The following is a 19,685-nucleotide window of genomic DNA, read 5'->3' as shown; positions in this document are numbered from 1 at the left end:
ATACTAATAATATTAATCATTAATCCCACCGCACTGTTTGTATGTATAAAAAAAAAGCATTGATTCAACTATTACAGCTTTCACGTGTTTTATGTTTAAAAAAACAAACAAATAAATCTTAATCATTAAAACTTAACTGTAACTCCCAACAAGCGATGCAATTAAATCAAAGAATATACTACATTCTAATAGTTTTTTTTTAATAAACAAAATGGACGGAATGCATCTATAGAAGAAATTAAGAACTATACACGCACACGCATTGCCCTTAATTTTTCATTCGCATTAATATAGCCGCTACCTGTGCTCCCATTGTATTTCTATTCGCCTTTATATCAACTGTGTAAGGTGTATTATCGCCCGCACCGGCGCGCGCGCATTGCATAACGGTTTAGCGGTGCGGTGCGGTGCGCAATCGCTAATTACGAGTACGAAGATAAGGGAGGCATATGATAGTTTGATCGGACGAACAGCGCAATGTCCGAAGATCGGAGTGATTGGCCATGGGTACACTGATTTGGTAATTTTTGGCGTTGAAACTCTAGGTCCATGGGGTCCCAGCGCGTACAAGTTTTTTGCAGAAACCGCGAGGCGTCTGGTTGACGAAACTGGTGACCGAAGAGCTGACGGCTTCCTTGCACAACATATCAGCATTGCGATATAACGAGGAAATGCTGCCAGCATCCTTGGTACAATGCCTCAAGGGCCTATTTTAGATTTAAGCTAGTTATAGTAATCCTATGTATATATCCATTATTTTTTATGTTAAATTTTACTATATCTGGTGATCAGTTAAATACCAGCCGTTTTTTTACATAAACTAATGCAAGTTGTTTTGAAGTCTAGGGCATGAAATTGATATGTAGGTAATAGATAGTATGTATTTACTTAAGGCAAGGTACCCCTTATCAGTACAAACATAGATAACAGCACTCCTTAGTACACGCGGACTCTGACATAATGAATGTGGAATAAGTGGTCTTCTTTATTAGCAGTATTACATTAAAAGTATTACATTTTAAATAGATGTAGAGAATAAACTTATTAATAAAACTTAGCAAAGCTCTGTGAAATGTTGTCTCTTTCTGACAAACATAAATGTCAAAATGACAGAAACAGAGCTTATTAGACTTGACAGACGTTTATGAATATCGCCTTTATAAAGTTATGAATTAGATTATCTTTGTGTACCACTTCATCCTTTTTAGAAGTCGGTTAAAAATATAACGCGCCGTCGCGAAAAAATAATGGACTGGAACCTAATAGATAGATCCCATCAAAAAAAAAACATGTAAAATGTAGCCAAGACGAGACCATAAGGCTCGCACTGTCAAAAAGTTACCAGATCTAATCTTGATCTTAATCTTGATTTAAGATTGGATCTTGTAGAGCCAAGCTTCTAACTCTATAAGCCCTAACTTCACAAACTCTACACCTATAATACTCTTTATTGGTACATCTCAGTAAAAGATACAAGAAAAAAAAAAGAAGCAATAGATTAAATGTAGAGGCAGACAACAGGCGGACTAATCAAATTCAGGGGCGGTAGCACGGTCGCATTTTATCACTTGTCACTATGCCTGTCACGTTCTAACTAGTATGTAAGGCTGAAAGTGACAGGCATAGTGACAAGCGATAAAAATGGAACCATTTTGCCACCGAACTTTAATCATAAGCCTTCTTGTTGGTTTCGCTGTAGACTAAAAACGATTCGAAAATCTTTTTGACTTTCGTTTATTGATAAAATATTTAAGTAAGCAGGATAAAAAAAAGTTGAAATACCTAAATAAATTCGTGTATTGTGTTAAGTTAAGGAGTTCATCGACCTGCATTAGCCACCATATTTGCTTATTTTGCGTTTGCGCACGCCTACCGCCATCCAAACTGTTAACTAACAATTTATAAACCTTATTGTCAAGACAATTAGGTCTGCCGATGGTCAGGTATTAATGCTAGTACAAGTTTGTTTTGAATTTTTTGAGCATCCCAAATAATGTTGACTGAGCAATGCTTGGCTACTAAAACTTGTACATACCTATATGGGTTATTTTTATACAAATATATTCATTTATACAATAACACGTTCCGTGTTTAACATATTCGATTCCTAGCGCTAAAACATAATACATATATTCGTTATGGTTGACACGCGTTATTTGAATACATTTATTCTATTAATGCAGGACCAAGTTGTGAAAAATAATCTTAAAATTACGTATTTAACTGCTTGAAATTACGTTACGTATTACTTCTTGGTATGTATGACTTCAAAATTTAACACTAGTTTGAAAATAAATATATTCATAAAAATTTTAGATTCACAGTAGGGCTCATACACTTTAACAACGTGTGTACCTTATGTAGAGGTACATCAAATACTTGCCTCTTTGGATGGTAAAATTCTTCAATATTCAAGTACTTTCCTTAGTGGATAACGGAATAAAATTGATGCACTAATTAGCCATCACGAAACCCAAATCGCGTGACGTCACTGTTATGTGCCGTGATGGCCGCAGGTCGCCGACACGCGATCGACGCGGTGCAATGAGTGCACGGTGCAAGTGCACGAGGCATAGTTGAACGGGGGTCATAGCCTCATGTCTGTCGGTATGTCTGTACGATTTTCAGACGCATCGGGCTGCGGACGATTAAGGGTGCCAAATAATTCGTTAAAAACAAACTAACTTATTTTATTGTGGTCTAAGACTAATTTTAGCGCTTTTGAATTTGGAACTCTCTTTTATTGCTATAAGAATTCAAAACTCCAAGTAAAATCCTGAATAAGCTACTTGCCACTTTTCTGACAAATATAGTCATCGTTGGCGTTCACAATCATCAAGTAAGCTTAACTGGTAGATAAAGTGCCAAGTTTTGCAGGAAGTTTTATCTGGCAGTTAATTTATTTGTTAATTAGCTATCCAATACTTTGTAGATGTAGTGTAGGGACGCCCGGCCGGAAGCAGGCGGGCTGTCGATCGCATGTTGCGTTCATTCAGCCCAGTTCCCTGTAGTTGGAGCTGCAGGTTACTGTCCCGGCGGCATTCCCATACCAATCTCCTCAAATCTTCTTGTTTTCCTGCAGAACAGAAGGACATCTTTAAGTTCGACGTCCTTTAGTTCATTTTCTATTAGTGAATCTCTACCGAATATATTATATCGCAGTGCCGCGTACATAATACATTCTGCTAGTAGGTGAAAGCTAGTTTCCTCCTTACCACAGTGTGGACAGGAGGCGTCTCTGTTTATTTTCATTACCTTAAGATGTCTGTTGAGAGTATTATGACCAGTAATGATACCTGTCAGTATTCTCAGACTGCTCTTACCTAGTTTCAGAAGATACCTAGTTCTTTTGTGGTCAATGCCCTTGACCATCATCTTGGACTGTCTGCAGCTAGTCTCTTCTTCCCATTCTCTCTGTGCTTCCATTTCTTTTACCTTTTCTATAACTCCCTTCGTGACATCCGCTGACATAGGTAGAGCCGGTTCCGGACCCATGTATTCCGTCTCCGCCCCCATCCTCGCCAGCTCGTCCGCTTTCTCGTTCCCTGTTACTCCCTGGTGCCCCGGCACCCATGCCACCGTGACACTTCTTTGCTTGCCTATCGAGTTTAGCTCCTCTCTGCATTCTCTCACGAGAGCGGAGGTGACTGATACTTTCTTCAGTGCCTTCAGTGCTGCCTGGCTGTCGGTATATATTACAACAGCACCCTCTTGCTTCACGCTCTCTTTGATTATACGTGCACAGCGCGCTATTGCACATACCTCAGCTTGGAACACGCTCGCATATCTACCCAATGATATTGATACTTTCTCTCCCAGTTTAGGGATCACAATGCCCGCTCCTGCTAGTTTCGTTGAGCTTCTTCTCGAGCCATCCGTGAAGCAGATTGTCGTTGGGTGTCTGACTTCCACTTTCCAGTTGTCTCTCTCTCCTATATGTACCCTGTACTTCTTGTCAAATGTCTCCTGCCTTTTTATAAGGTCATTGTTTGCCATCAACATCTCAAATCTTGATAGTGCCTCTCTTTGTATCAGCGCGTGCCTTTTGTCCACGCAGCTTCCTCTCCATTCTTTACATGCTTTCATTCTGTACCACTGTTCTGTGGCTCTTTTCTCTACCTCAATCCAGAGTGGCTTCAAACCTAACATTACCTCCATCGCGTGTGTCGGGGTCGTTCTCATGGCCCCCGTCATCATTAGACACGCTAATCTCTGTACTTTGGTTAGGTCTCTTTGGTATTCTTTGATATGGGCCCTATGCCACCATACCACGGCCCCATATAGCACCCTGGGTAGTATGACCGCCTTGTAGATCCAGTAGATCATTCCCGGCTTCAACCCCCAATTCTTTCCCACTGCCCTTTTACATTGATACAGTGTTCTTATGGCTTTTGCCGACTGCTCCTTGATGTGAGTTCTGTATCTAAGCGTTCTGTCCAGAGTAACGCCCAGATATTTTATCTCATCCACCATTTCTAGTTCTTTATCTTGTATCTTTATAGGTGTTATCTCTTTTATCTTCCTGTTCGTGAACAGCACAAGCTTTGTTTTCGACGGATTGAGATCCAGTCCTCTATCTCTGCACCATCCCAGTACCTGTCTGAGACTTCTTATCATTATATCTCTTAGGACATTCAGAACCGTCCCTCTCACTAGTAACACTCCATCATCAGAGTAAGCCTGCATATACATGCCCCCTCTATTGACCTCCTTCACCATCGAATCTAGCAGTAGGCACCACATCAGGGGGGACAGACATCCTCCTTGTGGGAACCCTCTTTTTGGACTAATCGTCTTTGCTGCTCCGCCCAACTCCGCCGTTATGGATCTTCCTTTGAGCATTCTTTTTATCCATAGTGCTATTGTCGGTCGGATGCCTTCTCTTTTCAGGCTTTCCTCTACAGCCTCGAAGGTTGCCTTATCAAAGGCTCCCTCAACGTCGAAGAAGCAGCCCAATGCGTACTGTTTCATATCTAATGCTCTTTCCACCCTCACCGTTAGATTGTGTAGGGCTGTCTCCGTTGACTTTCCTGCCATGTATGCATGCTGATTCGCATGTAGCGGATCTCCGCTGCATTCCACTTTCTCTCTTATATGTTTGTCTATCACTTTCTCTAAAGCCTTCAGTACAAAAGACGACAGACTTATGCTTCTGAATGACTTTGCTTCTTGGTACGATTTCTTACCCGGTTTTGGCAGGAAGACCGCCCTCACCTCTCTCCATACCCTTGGAATGTAGCTTAGTGCTATGCTTGCCCTGTATAACTCCACTAGGTCCTCTTTTATGTATCTATAGCCTTTCTGCAACAGTGCGGGCAGGACTCCGTCAGGGCCCGCGGCCTTGAGGGGCGCGAAGGAGCTAATTGCCCATTCTACCTTCTCCGCCTCCACCACCTCCATTGCCGCCCCCCAGTCGGGTTCCCCCCCACCTTCCTGTTCCTCTATTTCTGTCACCTCCTCACAGTCCGGAAAGTGTGATTTCAGCATGACGCTTAATATCTCTTCTGGATCCGTGACTAAGTCTCCGTTCACTATCAGACTACCCAGTTGGCACGCTCGGTCTCCAGCAAGCAGTTTTACCACTCGCGCCCCCTCTGAGTAACTGTTGATGTCACCTGTGAACCTTCTCCATCCCTCTAGGCTAGCTTTCTCTCTCAGTCTGGTGTATTTGTTTCTAACCTCTCTATACGCATCCCAGCTCTGAGAGTCATCCCTTTTTGTTGCCACTCTCATTGCCCTACGTACCTTCTTCCTTACCTTCTGCAGTTCTCTGTTCCACCATGGCTGTCCTTTTCCTGTTTGTACCAGTTTTTCCGGGCATGCCTTGTGGTATGCTCCTATATCCAATACTTTGCTTGGACATTGTGAAATAGGCCCTAATTAAGTTGCTATTACATTTCCGTAATTCCCTTGTGTCGAAACTCCTCATTGTATACAAGATATGACAAGGTTATTATAAACAAGTTCAATAACCCACCGTTTTTCAATTGGCAGGTAAAGACGGCAAAAATTCACAAAAAGCAGACGGTTTGTCATTGCATATAATGATATCATAGAAAGATGTTTTTTTTTTACTTTACAACTCTCTTTTTTGATATTTAACAAATTTAACACATGTCAGTAAAAGAAAAAGGATCAAAGTCAAATGGCGTTCTAAAAGCTTAAATCATGTGTCGAAAGATGGCAGTAAATTTACTGTGGCTATAAGGTTTACTTCGCCAATCCACCTCTATTTCAAATTGTCTTTGCTACTATACGGGTATTTAGGGTTCTCAAGGGTCGGCAACACTTAAGTGGCTCCTATGATGTTGCTTATGTCCATGGGCGACGATGACCGCTTCCCATTAGGTTGCTCGTCTGCTCGTTTGCTGACTATGCTTACATTAAAAAAAAAAACATTAGTACAAGTAGCACAACCGAGGTATATAAACCCAAATTTTTGGACTACCCATGTAAAAGATTAAACCACAAGAAAAGGGCAAAATGAAGTATTGATGTTTGTTAATCTGTAGCTTTATTTTATCGTTAGCTCATATGACATTACGTAAGTAGGTGGTCATACTACAACACAAAAGCAACAATTATAAACCGAACCCTCTACAACTTACCATTAATCAATCTTATTGTATAGATATAAGATCTACAAGTGTTCAAAACGTGTGGATTTTATCATAGATTTCAAAAGTAAAGATAGGCCCTTTCATACATATTTTATTAAATAAATTTGTTATTTATATATATAACTATTGTGCAATTGATAGCTGTTGGTCCTTCGAATAATAAATAAATAAATAATGCCGAGCGAACATGCGCACATTGCGCACTAACGAAATGTGCACAAATGCCATTTGCGCACTAACGAACTGGCCCAGGTCATAGTGCCCGTAAGGCTCGTCTTTAATGTAATAAGGCAATGGATTTTACACGTGTGGGCATCGCCACGGACGCTGGTTCGGTGCTTTACCTAACTGTACCATCGTTGACGTTGAATGACCGATAATAAACCATATTGCAAAGATATAAGGTCGACCATAGTTAAGTGTGTAGTGGGTCGAAGCTAGTATGCAAACTCGACACGGTAAAAACTATCGGTTATAATAGAGAGGCGATAAAAAGATCTTGCTGCGGAAATAAGTATTTTATGGTGGAGTCTACAGTAAAAAAGCTGAATAGCTGTTTTTACAATAAGTAGGGTTTATGGTTGTAAAGTGCAACTTTCTACCTGTATAAGTGTACCGACAGCAACAACATTTAAAAATCTACTTTCTGGAATAGAAAGTTTCTCACACAAATTTATCTTTGTAGTTTTAAATGATTCAGGGTTAGTTTCACTATACTTAAAACTTTGACACCTATCTTCAGTTATACCCGTAATAAAAGATGGTTGTAACCGCGTCGAAATATCGGGAGCTCGAAAACAATACAAAAGGTAATCACGGTCCATATCCCGGTCGATTTAAGTCTAGTATTTGGTGGCTTATATTTTAGTTTTAGATTCATTTAAGATGATTTAAGCAGCATCTATGATCTAGCGACAACGCCGCTCGTGGCTTCTAAACCGATTCTTGAACGGCATAATCGCTCACATTTATGGGAAATAAACTGAGGGTCCGCATCGAGGCGACCCTCATCGCGCATGTGTATTGCCCGTTTTCTGGCCAAGTCTTGAAACCAGGATCTATCGTGGGTTTCGCGACTTAAGGCTGTTCCTCCCCTCAACGCGGCTTGTTGCGAGGTCTTCCCATGAGCCGCAGTAGATATTAAACGCAAGCATGTCGCGCTTTACGCAGTCCTTAAAGCGGAATAATGGGCGTCCCACGTCGCGCTTGCCTGATGCAATTTGGCTCAGCTTGGTTCAGTTTTAGATTACAATTAATAACTGATAAATTGATATTTACACCTCTAAATAATTTTAGAATTTATTTTTGTATCTGTTCGTTTCTATTAGCATCTCCTTTGATTTCACGGGCCTATAAATCCCGGTACCACAGGGCCAAACAGAAACACTAAAAGATGGTGCAAGGAGAAACGAACAATCCAGTAAAGGCAATTGATAAATACATTGACAAAGGCAAACATTGTATAAAAAATATGTATATCATACATCATATATGTACTACTAACATATATCTAAACATAAAACTAAACTTATATTAATCACTAAACCTAAATGAAAAAAGGTTAGAAAAAATAATTAGTTTTTATTTTATTGAAAACTACATTATGGTCACTTTCTATGTTAAAATCTGTACATACAAATTGACCGATTTTCATAGCGTTTGAGTGTACAGTCAAGTTTAAGAATATAGGTGTACACATCTTACTCAAAAATACGTCCCATAGCATCTTATTCCAGTGTAATAGCGTAGTACCATATTTATGAGACGATTCTCTCGATACATATGTTTGCAGCTGACTGTACATAGACTTGGCAAAAAAAACTATCTTATTTGATAGAAAAGGCTAACACTTGGCATAAAGTCTAAAAGAGATTTAACTTTAACCCGACTGTACAGATACGAAACCAAAGATTAAGTTAAGTGTAGTGTAGTGTACAAATGTTCGAGACACGAAGATGCAGCGACCTCTGAGCAACGTCAGCGTGCATTCCTACCAGGACTACCAGCCCAGCAGGAAATATGGTAGGTCATCAGTCATCAGGTCATCTCACCTACTGCCATTTCGACCAACATGTTTCGCCTAATTTCATGTTCATCACATTTGCTCGTAAACGGTGTTATTGTATGCCAGCAAACTGAGATGGAATAAGCTATAATATGCTTACGGGCGTAATAGTTTTTTTTCATTGCGCATAATGTTTTTTTCAAGTTTGCGCAAAATATAAACATCAAGTTTTTTGCCGTTTATATTTTTTTGTCTACATTTATAAATATAATACATTAATACTAATTAATTTAATAGCCGCTTAAAATATTACACAATTTTCAATCGTGGCTGAATGCCGGATAGGTTTGTGCCTTCGATGCTTAACCTGTCAAAAATGACAATATGGTGGACGACAAATGTTTGATATGTCACCGTATTTGTTGATGTGACGCGTGTGCGCCAGCGCCCAACAGCCTCCTAGGCCAGCCCAGGCTGGATTGTCCGTTCCAGCAACACTTGATGAAATTACATGTCCGGTGACAGCGGGCAATCTAGACTGCGCAGTAGGATAGGAAATTATTTTTAATTATTGTTTTAGCTTAAGTAATAGTAATATTATTTTACAGTACATATGGAGCTACTTTATAGCACTAGTGCGAGAAGTAGCATATTACGTTACTGTGTCGAACATTTAAAGGGCCATATGTACTGTAAAACGTTGTACGATACATGTGCGAATAGGTAATTCGCAACTCGTGTCGATTTAAAACACTCCCTTCGGTCGTGTTTTAATTTATCGCCACTCGTTTCGAATTTCCTATTTTTCGCACTTGTATCGTAATGTACTATTAATTGTTTTGTTACACTATTACTAATCAAGGTATGGATACCTAATGTGTCTGAAATAAAAATTTTCATTCAATTTAAGATTTATTTCGCTTAAAATTTAGTTTTTTCCTCACAAATGTGATGAAATACTTGTGTGTGCCACGGGCGGTACAAGAATTACGAACTAAATTAACACTTATTCGTAGTAAATTCTTATTTACTACCCTTAATACACAAATTACACAATGTACTATTTCTCGAACATGCTCGGATTCAAGGAATGGTCGTATTTTTATTGTATTTCCTTACACTCACATGTGTGAGAAAAGCACCATGGCTGAAAGAGGCATTTTCTGGCTCGGACCTTTTGCCATGTGTAATTATTAACGAGAACAATACAATACAAATACTCTTTATTGCACACCTCAATACAGAAACAGTACAAATAATACAACACATAAAGAAGAGGTAAACAACAGGCGGTCTTATCGCTAAAAAGCGATCTCTTCCAGACAATCTTTAGGTAGCGGAATAAAAAAAATAATATATGTCACGTGAGCTTGTTTAGAGTACAAATAAGTTAGAGTCTGATCACGATAAGCTACTTTCAACATCAAAAAATCTAAACTCGTTATCTGCCTCCCTATCTCTCGAATATTTTTCATAATTTCCTCGTTCGAATTATTCGCATTACAGTTGAAGTAATCATATTATACAAAATTATGGGAAAAATTGTTTGGGAAGTGATAACATGCGATAATATTTTCACCGACACATTATTACTACTAAATCCTTCAGACCACCTGCTTCATGGATATTTTTCACACTGAAAAAAAAAAAACTGTTGTGACGACACTTTCATTACATCTGTAAACGAAAATTACTTTGAATTTGTTTATTCGCTGTACCACTCTTACACACCATTTATGAAATAATTCTTCTCTTTCCAGGGCCACAGTATGAGCCGGGCGGCTACGCGGCCGCCGTCCAGCAGCGCAGCAACATGACTCAGCGGGAGGACGCGCTCAAGTTCGAGCAGGGCCGCATCAAGGCCTTACAAGAAGAACGGTTGCATATACAGAAGAAGACGTTCACAAAATGGATCAACTCATTTTTACAGAAGGTAAGATTCACACAAATATGGTAGCTCATCATCATTGGCCACGGCATCTTGACAGATGATTGATGTAGCGACGGATTAGGCTTGGCGCTGCATTGCCTGGGACACTGTAATCCAACAACACGAACTTCACCAGCATTCATGTTCCCCTCTCGACCTCCCCATCTTTTTCCACAGAAATTACGTGTGGAGATGGTTTGGTTGCAGGAGTTTCCGACTTGTTCTGGTTCAACCTTATTACTGTCGCCTGCGGTACTCGGAATCCGTTGCCTCTTCCGCCGCCGTACTGAATCCCATCTGCTCTGCTGTAGTCGCCGTTAAGGTTTTCACCCGTAACCTCGGGCAGGGTCCGCGTTATACGTTTATTCATAAGACACGGAATGTTCAACATAATCCGTTTCAGTACTTTCAGTAGTACTATGGCAACAGACGCGCTCAAGTATAAACAAGATTCTGTAGGAAGAATAATTATATGTAAAGGAAACTTTTACAAAATGGATGGAGTGAATTGCACGCTTAAAAAAGGTCTTCTTCAGTGGTCTTTAGAGCGTCATGATTTAACAGACTCACGTTTTAGCAAGGCCCTGCTGAAAGAACGGTTACAAATAGAGAAAATATCGTTCACAAAACGGATCACCTCAGTTTTACAATAATTAGGTGTAGGTATTCTGCCTTAGTGGCTGTTAAAGCTAAGCTAAGTTAAAGAAGGCATCAGAAGGAAACATTCACAAGATGGGTCAACTCTTTCCTGCAGAACGTAAGATATGCTCTACTTCCGTGGTGGTTAGAAACACCTGACTTAAGACTCGCTTTAGTTAAAGCAAGGCCTTGCAGTAAATCGCGATCGCGACTGTAGCGATGCAGAGGACTTACCGCGTTTCGTTATTTGCCTCTTTCGCTCGAATATGCAAGAGTGTTAGAGAGGCAGATAAGGAATTGTTGATTTTCGTGCGCGGAAGGCCCTCTGAACTGAATCGTTTTTAATTGTGCAATAGTATATTACCAGCGACTGAATCGCGGCCTCTTTGCGACTGAAATGCTGCAAAAAGTAGCTGTTTATGATATATACAGAAAAAAAAAATACCCAATTCTCTGCATGCATCTGTACATAATTATTAAAACATCATAAGTAAGTTCTAGATCTTTAATGGACAAAAGCGTTACTTATGTATGTAATCTAATCAGACACATTATATACAGACAGTAGAGTCAGACATTATATTTTATTAGTAAAAAATAATAATTTCACGTTTACATTTTTTTGGGTAAATAAATGTGAACCCGAGTGTTAGTGATCAGACATTATAGCTTACTTAACTCTGTAATTGCATGACGTCAGTATTTTGCAATCATTTAAAGCATTGTGCTGTCAAATATAGTGAGGTGCTAATTATTTGATAAATATTGTGATACAACCGATACAATATTCTCAGTACACATGATTCATCATAAGTATTATCACATATAAGGAAAATGCTATGAATAGTTTTATTTCATGTCTTGAAAATCGTTTTAACGATATTCATTTCATTTATTTAATGAAGATAACAATGATCGTATTATTATAGGACATTATTTCACAAATTGACTAAGTCCCACAGTAAGCTCAATAAGGCTTGTGTTGAGGGTACTTAGACAACGATATATATAATATATTTATAAATATTTATAAATACTTAAATACATAGAAAACGATATTTATAAATACTTAAATACATAGAAAACACCTATGACTCAGGAACAAATATCCATGCTCATTACACGAATAAATGCCCTTACCAGGATTTGAACCCGGGACCATCAGCTTCGTAGGCAGGGTCACTACCCACTAGGCCAAACCAGTCGTCAAAAACACATACATAAAATACATATAGTACATTCCTAAAAATAATGTTAGTACTTAAAAGCTAAATTCGATTTTACATTTAAAATTATTTAATGAATTACAGGACAACACACATGATCAGCAATCATCTTTAGGATGCTGTTTGGGTTGTCCCTTGTTCTGCTCAGCAGAGATGCTGCTTTTTTGCGCAAAATTGCTGCAAATCCATCGGTGCGTGACTCCCCGAACATGGTGGATGCGCTGCAGAAGTTGGGCAGGCCGATCAGCATCCTAAAGGCATTGTTGTGCTGCAGCTTTTGGGTATATTGATGAGATGAAAAACCTCATCTAGCTAGGTTTTAATATTTGGAAAACATTACCCTCCTTCTGCGGCAGTCGGGTAAGAAGAATTCGTAGTTCTAGCAATAACAATAGTTTTGAAGATTTTAATCTGCCGGGCCGGTCAGATCAGTCATGATATTGTTCATTGCTATTTTTGGCATTTAACGTAGTTTATCTCGATCACCCTTGGTCATTCCCTTGGTATGCCAAGGTTACAATGTTATTACTGCCATCTTGAGCTGTAAACTTTCAATTAGATTGTTGTTTCAAACAATATTAATCACTAAAGTATAATAGAAAAGTTTATTTTTTCTCGTTTCTTATCGGTATCATTGACAATTCTAGTGCAAACGTATTCTAAGCTATAATAGGAGTATTACCACTTGGGTTTAAAGAATGTATTTCTCATAATATTTAGAAGTAACTATGTTAATATTACTCGGGTGAGAGTAGGTATTTACATTCACAGAATACAAACAAGTACCTTAAATTTACTAAAAACATACACATATTTTTTCAATTTTTTTTTATACTACGTCGGTGGCAAACAAGCATACGGCCTGCCTGATGGTAAGCAGTATCCGTAGCCTATGTACGCCTGAAACTCCAGAGGAGTTACATGCGTGTTGCCGACCCTAACCCCCTCCCACCCTCGTTGAGCTCTGGCAACCTTCCTCACCGGCAGGAACACAACACTATTTTCATTGACATTAGGCGTATGATAACTAGTTAGACAGCTGAAGAAGATGGCGCTATACATTATAATGTACGGAGCTGTATAGTCGCTATCAAATATATTGGAGCGGCCGAGGTGCTTACAAATATCTGAACAAAGCCTCTATTATCAATGCGTTAAAGCCTCTATTATCGCCTATTATCAATGTGTTAAAGTGCGTGTTCATATATATTTTGAGCACCTTGGCCGCTCCCATATATCTGCTTGCGACTGTACAGCGCCATCTAGTTTTGTCTTAAACTTAACATATCTAATACGAGTAATGATACTAATGATTCTTTACTTGATCACACTTGCTCGTAAAATATGTTATTATACGTATAGGCGATGCGGTCCGTAAATCGTAAATTACGACCTAGGGCTGTAATGTACAGCCAGCTGCAGAGAGAGGTGACCCCCCCTTGCATACAGTCTATGCACTTTCAGTTCTTTGTTTCTGACTGTACGTACGAAATTAGGCAGAACTTCTATGAAATTATAACGCATAAATAACACTGTGTGTGCTATCAAAATCGTTGCAGACTTATCTTAGTCTAACTCTATTTATTTCCCTTTTGTTTTCCTCACATGTGTGATGAAAAACATTGTGTGTGCCACGGGCGGTACAAGAATTACTCGTGTTAATTAAGCCCTCGCCTTCGGCTTCGGCCGTCATTTCACACTTGTGCGTAAATTATTGTGTACCGCCCTTAATACACAATGTACTAACTCAGACATGACACTGAAAAATCGCTTGATGTAACTCTAACTTCGCCAACTATTAATACTCTTATCAGCGGAAGAGATAACGTTTTGTTTAACTTACCTACAGATATATATATATACCTAATACAAGCGCATTTTAAGAAAGTAGATATATTTTATGTAAGAATGGGTTCAAGGTAGGACCTTGAAATTTGAAAGATTATATTAAAAAAATCACCAAACAGTAAACTATAAATAAACTTAAAAATGATAATGCAAACTACAAATAAAGTTAAAATAAAGGCCTCAAACGCCACAAATACTTTTTTGAGGCGTTTGGGGTCAAAACGCTGGTGCCGGCCGTGCCCGGCTGGGCCCCTTACCCACTGATTAACAGTCCGCTGGACTGTATCGGCCTGACAGTTAGAACAAGAAGTTGACAATTCCGACCAACTGACAGGCCGATAAGATGACAGACCCTCCTACGAGTACGGGCCATATAAACGCCACAGGTAACCAGAAGGCTGGCCAGTATTTTGCTCAAATGCATAAGCATTACCGCCCATCGCAACGTGTCAATGCGGCCAGCCTTCTGGGCACACTGTTCCTCGGCAGTGACTTGGGATTTTTTTTATTTTTTTTATAACTTTATTTTTAGTTTGATAGTGTTATAATTTTTAAGTTTAGTTCTAGTGTACTGTTATGTAACAGTAAGAAGAAAATTCTATTCAAAGTGTTCTAATTATGTAGAGCTCCAAAAAACATTTAGAAATGTAACCTGCAAGAAGGTGAGAATGAGGTTGACAGTTTTAACGGCTCCTGCACATAGAAGTCGTACAAAGGTCGCTAGGCGGGAGCTAGTTTACCTAGTTTAACTTTAAAGATATACATTTGCATGGGTAGGAGATACATATATGTTAATTATACTCACTATCACTATTTTTTAGCCTAATTTAGTGTCCCACTGCTGGAAAAAAGTCTCCCCTCGCTTTCTCCAGTCAACCCTGTCTTTTGTAGTTTCCCGCCAAACCGGATAAAATACGTCCAAGTCGTCCATCTCCTTTTCGGCCTGCCTGCACCTCGGCCTGCACCATCTATGGTGTTCCGAGGGTCCCACTCGGTAACCATTTTGGCACGATCACATTACGTACTTGCAAATAATTATATAATATAATTAGCAACTAATAGCAACTGCCGCCGGCATTACTCATCACTTATCGCAGAATGTACGCTATTCTAAATAATTATTGCAAACTATCTACCTATCTAGTTTCGACTCGTGACCTGACCTCATGAGGTCGGTGCCGAGATGACATCATCGCTTATTCAAACATTTAATCATTGAATTATTTGTAGCATTATTATTTCATAGAATATTTATTTAGTTGTGAAATACAGAAAGATGTCAGAATTGTCTTATAGTTTCAGAAATGAGTAGATGTTCCCAGATTTTTAAAATTTGACGACCGGTCTGGCCTAGTGGGTAGTGACCCTGCCTATGAAGGCGATGGTCCTGGGTTCGAATATCGGTAAGGGCATTTTTTTATTTTATTGGGTGGTAATATGCTTTACTGGGCACGAAGAATCAGAAACCATGGATTGTTTCTTCGTTTTCCAAAAAAATGCAGTACTAGAGCATTTATTCTATTTGTGAATTATATCGGCAAAATCTCCTCTGTGTGTCCCCGTTGCGATAACAAAACTAAAAGTAACGTATAACTCGTGGTATGTTAATCTTTTTATGATAAAAAAAAAACATGCGACACAAAACAACTCAAGTTAAAAAATATATTAAAAATAACGTTAAAAGTGAACAGACTCAGCATACGCATATTATCCTTTCCACGACTCCTCCTGGCACTCCGGCTCGGCTATTATTAACGCGAGTATTAAGCTGTCATTTGATACTCCACTTAGTCTAATCCCCCAAATGTGGCTCGCGGGGCATCACTACACCTTTTTGTATCCTTTTTACAGCTAAGATACTTGGAATTTCCTTGAAAAACTTAATCGGATTACGTAAAATTGTGTGCCTTTAACTAATGAAGTTTGCAGGCCAGGGAGCCTACCGCGTACCACGCTCGACGTGTTGCCTCTCGGTCGCACTTGTAAATTCGTACGTGTGTGACAAGGAGGCAACACGGCGAACGTGATTCGCTGTAGGCCCTCTGGACAATTTTTGATAGAAAACGCCAACCAAAGCTTAAATACACATATGCATGGGTCACAACGGAAGAACAGCGTTGGCTTTGCCAGCTACATGCTGAGTTGTGACCCTTTTATAGCATTTTGCGCTAAATGTTATACATTGTATTGTCAACATGTTTTTGTTGTTTTGTCATAAATAAATGTATTTTCTTTCTTTCTTGTGTCACGTGACATTTCGCAGCATCTGTCATCCTGATAGATTTCTTCTTTTCGTTTAATTTTTGTTGATGTACGACTATATAATACTCTGTCCTCGTGCCGCCTACCATACAAAATGAGAAAACAAAGGAAGTTTGAATCTAGGTGCTCTATTTTTTATTTATTCCATTTATACGAAAATTTTGCGAGATAATGAGAATGCTACTTTGTTTATCTTTAATGAAGATTGACATTCCATCGATACTGAGTGTAGATTAATGCGGCACGAGGGTATACATATTAGGCAAATGAGAAAGTACAAACACCATCTACTGGCCGAACTATAAACTAACTTTTCATCTTTCAGGCCCGCATGGAGGTCGAAGATCTGTTCACGGACCTAGCGGACGGCAGGCGACTCCTCAAGCTGCTGGAGATCATCAGCGGGGAGCGCCTCCCCCGCCCCAACTCGGGCCGCATGAGGGTGCACAAGATCGAGAACGTTAACAAGAGTCTCAGCTTCCTGCACACTAAGGTACGTCTTTTAGAACAGTAACTAGTCTTCCAGGCTTGCATGGAAATGGAAGACCTGTTCACGAACTTGGCGCGACGGCCGGTGACTCCTGAAGTTACGGAAAATCGAAGGATACTTGCAACAAGACTTAAGGGGTCCTTTATTAATGCTCTAAGATTTGTTAATCCCGCCGAACTAGAATAACTACTTTTACAGTACATAGGTGCTACTTTATCGCACTAGTGCGAAAATTAGCATATTACGTTACTGTGTCGAACATTTAACGGGCCATATGTACTGTAAAACGTTGTACAATACATGTGCGAATAGGTAATTCGCAACTCGTGTCGATTATTTTTCGCACTTGTATCGTAATGTACTATTACAGTACATATTATGCTACTTTACCGCACTAGTGCGATAATTAGCACATTACGTAACTATGTCGAAAAGTTAAAGGGCCATATGTACTGTAAAATGCACGAATAGGCAATTCGCAACTCGTGTCAATTTAAAACACTCCCTTCGGTCGTGTTTTAATTTATACGCAGAGAAAAATACGCTAGTCTGAAACCGGTCTAAAGCAAGATGTTTGACATGTAGAATTTTATTTTAGCCAATCAAAACTCTTAGTGACATATCACAACATTTTTATAGAGGGGGTAATTGTCTATTGGATAATATTCAAAGCTGCGGGCGGGGTATATTAATGGAAGGGCATAGCTGTCAGATAGGTGTTAGTCAGATGGACCGTTTCTCGAAGTCAAAAATGTATTGCGAGCTTCGTCTTTATATATTCCTTCGCTGCCGTGACCTTATAGTCCCTAAATTAAACACAGACACAGATGTAGACATATATTCATTATGATTCCACGCACAACGAATGATTTTACTAACTAATCTTGTACTAATGAATCCGCTTGTCTTATGACGTTCATCAGCTGTCGATATATCGCTATCAGCGACCTTGCGTTGCGCAACGCATTCCTCGATAATTAACTTATCTGTTACATTCGTTACCTTACTGTCAACAGCGTAACACAGGGAGCTTAGCCAATCTATCAACAATAGAAAACGCTAATCAAATCTGCCTGTGTGTGCCTGGAAGAGCAAATGAAGGGAGATTTCCTTTTATCTCTAAAACGAAAGCTCATGGACATGTGTATTTTTCCCATCCTGACTTACGGAGCACAGACTTGGTCCTTGACAAAAGTTCAAAAATCCACCCCAAGGTTTGCCAACGCGCCATGGAGTTCCAACGCGGCGTGAAGTTGCCCGATCGCTCTCCAACCCAAATAGCTGATGTGGTTGAAACAGCCGCCAAGCTGAATTGGTACTGGGCGGGACACGTTTGCTGTATGCCAGATGACTTATGGGCTACATCAACCACCAATTGGGCCCCACAAAATCGAATCCGAGGTCGCGGCAAACCTCGACGGCGTTAGTGAGATGACCTTGACGCCTTCGAAAGGAACTGGTGGGAGACGGGTCAAGACCGGGATACGTGGAAAGGGAGGAAGGAGGCCTTTGCCCAGCAGTGGGACACTCTAGATTCATATAAGTAAATAAATAAATCAAATCAAAATTGAAATAATCTATGAAAATAGTGACATGACTTTTCGTAGCATATGTCATCTCGAGACATTTTTCTGTTCGTTTCGCGTTTGTCGATGTACTGGATGGTCGATGAATGGGAGGCGACCTTGATTTTAGCCAGTACAATTGCAGTGAAACCATGCGTCATTATTTTCACGAAGCGCGACTATTGTATGATGTTCACGGGCTATTTAGTACAGACAGCTGTGCAAACAATATAGTAGTAGAGGAAACCCGACTGTACCGGCGTTGGAAGGCTTCCAGGAATGTGGCAAGTGCGAGTCGGGTTTTATTGCACGGTTCCTACTGTATACTATTAGGTTGTGAAAGTATACATACAGTATGTAACAAAAGTAGTGGGGATCCGTTTAAGGGCATATTCAATATTCGGTATGTATTCGGTAATGTTCTGATTAGGAAAAAAGTAGAAGATAAATATTTTTGACGCGAAAAAAAAAAAAATGTTTGGGGCAGGTCGTCTAAGTTGCCCAATTTTTTCATATAAAAAAGCCAAAAAAATTTTTGTCAAAATGTTTTTTCTTGTACTTTTTCCTTATCAGAATACGATGCCAAATATGCCTTTGAACCCGAATATTTTTGTTACTTAATGTTACACCTTGTATACAAATAAATAAAAATTATTAATTTTTCAAAAAGTGTACACCTTTTTTAAGTTCCATACCTCAAAAGGAAGACAAATTTTTAGTGTGTACTATTTATAAAATTTACCTCAAAAGGAAGACAAAGATAAACAGTTTAGAAGTTATTTTCTCCGAAATTACTGGATCTTAAAGATTGGAAGAAAAAACACAAATAGTTCTTTGCTTCAGAAAAAAAAACAAAACACTGATTTAGAATTCTCACAGGACCGCCAAAATACTAGATAAAAATAAGAAAAGTTTATTTTTCATGCGCTTATGAATGTCAAATAAAGCTACGCCGGCTCTAACCCTACACCACTGGTCGAGAAGATTTAATTCCCTCCTAAATTGAAGGAGGGTATCCCACGATGAGACGGGCAAGAAACTCAACGGGACACTTCTTTTCAAAACATTACATATTATAACTATTTTTTTTTAATACTACG

At 39.3% G+C, this 19,685-nt stretch overlaps 1 protein-coding gene across 1 annotated transcript in view; it reads left to right on the top strand.

Annotated features, from left to right (window-relative positions):
* The window catches only part of LOC133531503 (spectrin beta chain, non-erythrocytic 5-like), a 124,228-nt gene that overhangs the window by 11,816 nt on the left and 92,727 nt on the right, over nucleotides 1–19,685 (top strand). Inside the window, exons 2-4 of the mRNA XM_061869762.1 lie at nucleotides 8,413–8,642; nucleotides 10,386–10,558; nucleotides 16,856–17,023. Of these exons, the coding sequence (XP_061725746.1) occupies nucleotides 8,576–8,642; nucleotides 10,386–10,558; nucleotides 16,856–17,023 (408 nt within the window). The 5' untranslated portion in view covers nucleotides 8,413–8,575. The remainder of the gene's footprint in view (nucleotides 1–8,412; nucleotides 8,643–10,385; nucleotides 10,559–16,855; nucleotides 17,024–19,685) is intronic.

The sequence above is a fragment of the Cydia pomonella genome, chromosome 25 (assembly GCF_033807575.1).
Source record: "Cydia pomonella isolate Wapato2018A chromosome 25, ilCydPomo1, whole genome shotgun sequence".
Classification (NCBI taxonomy): domain Eukaryota; kingdom Metazoa; phylum Arthropoda; class Insecta; order Lepidoptera; family Tortricidae; genus Cydia; species Cydia pomonella.
Note: the sequence above shows the minus strand (reverse complement) of the source record. Positions and strands in the feature narration are given on the sequence as shown.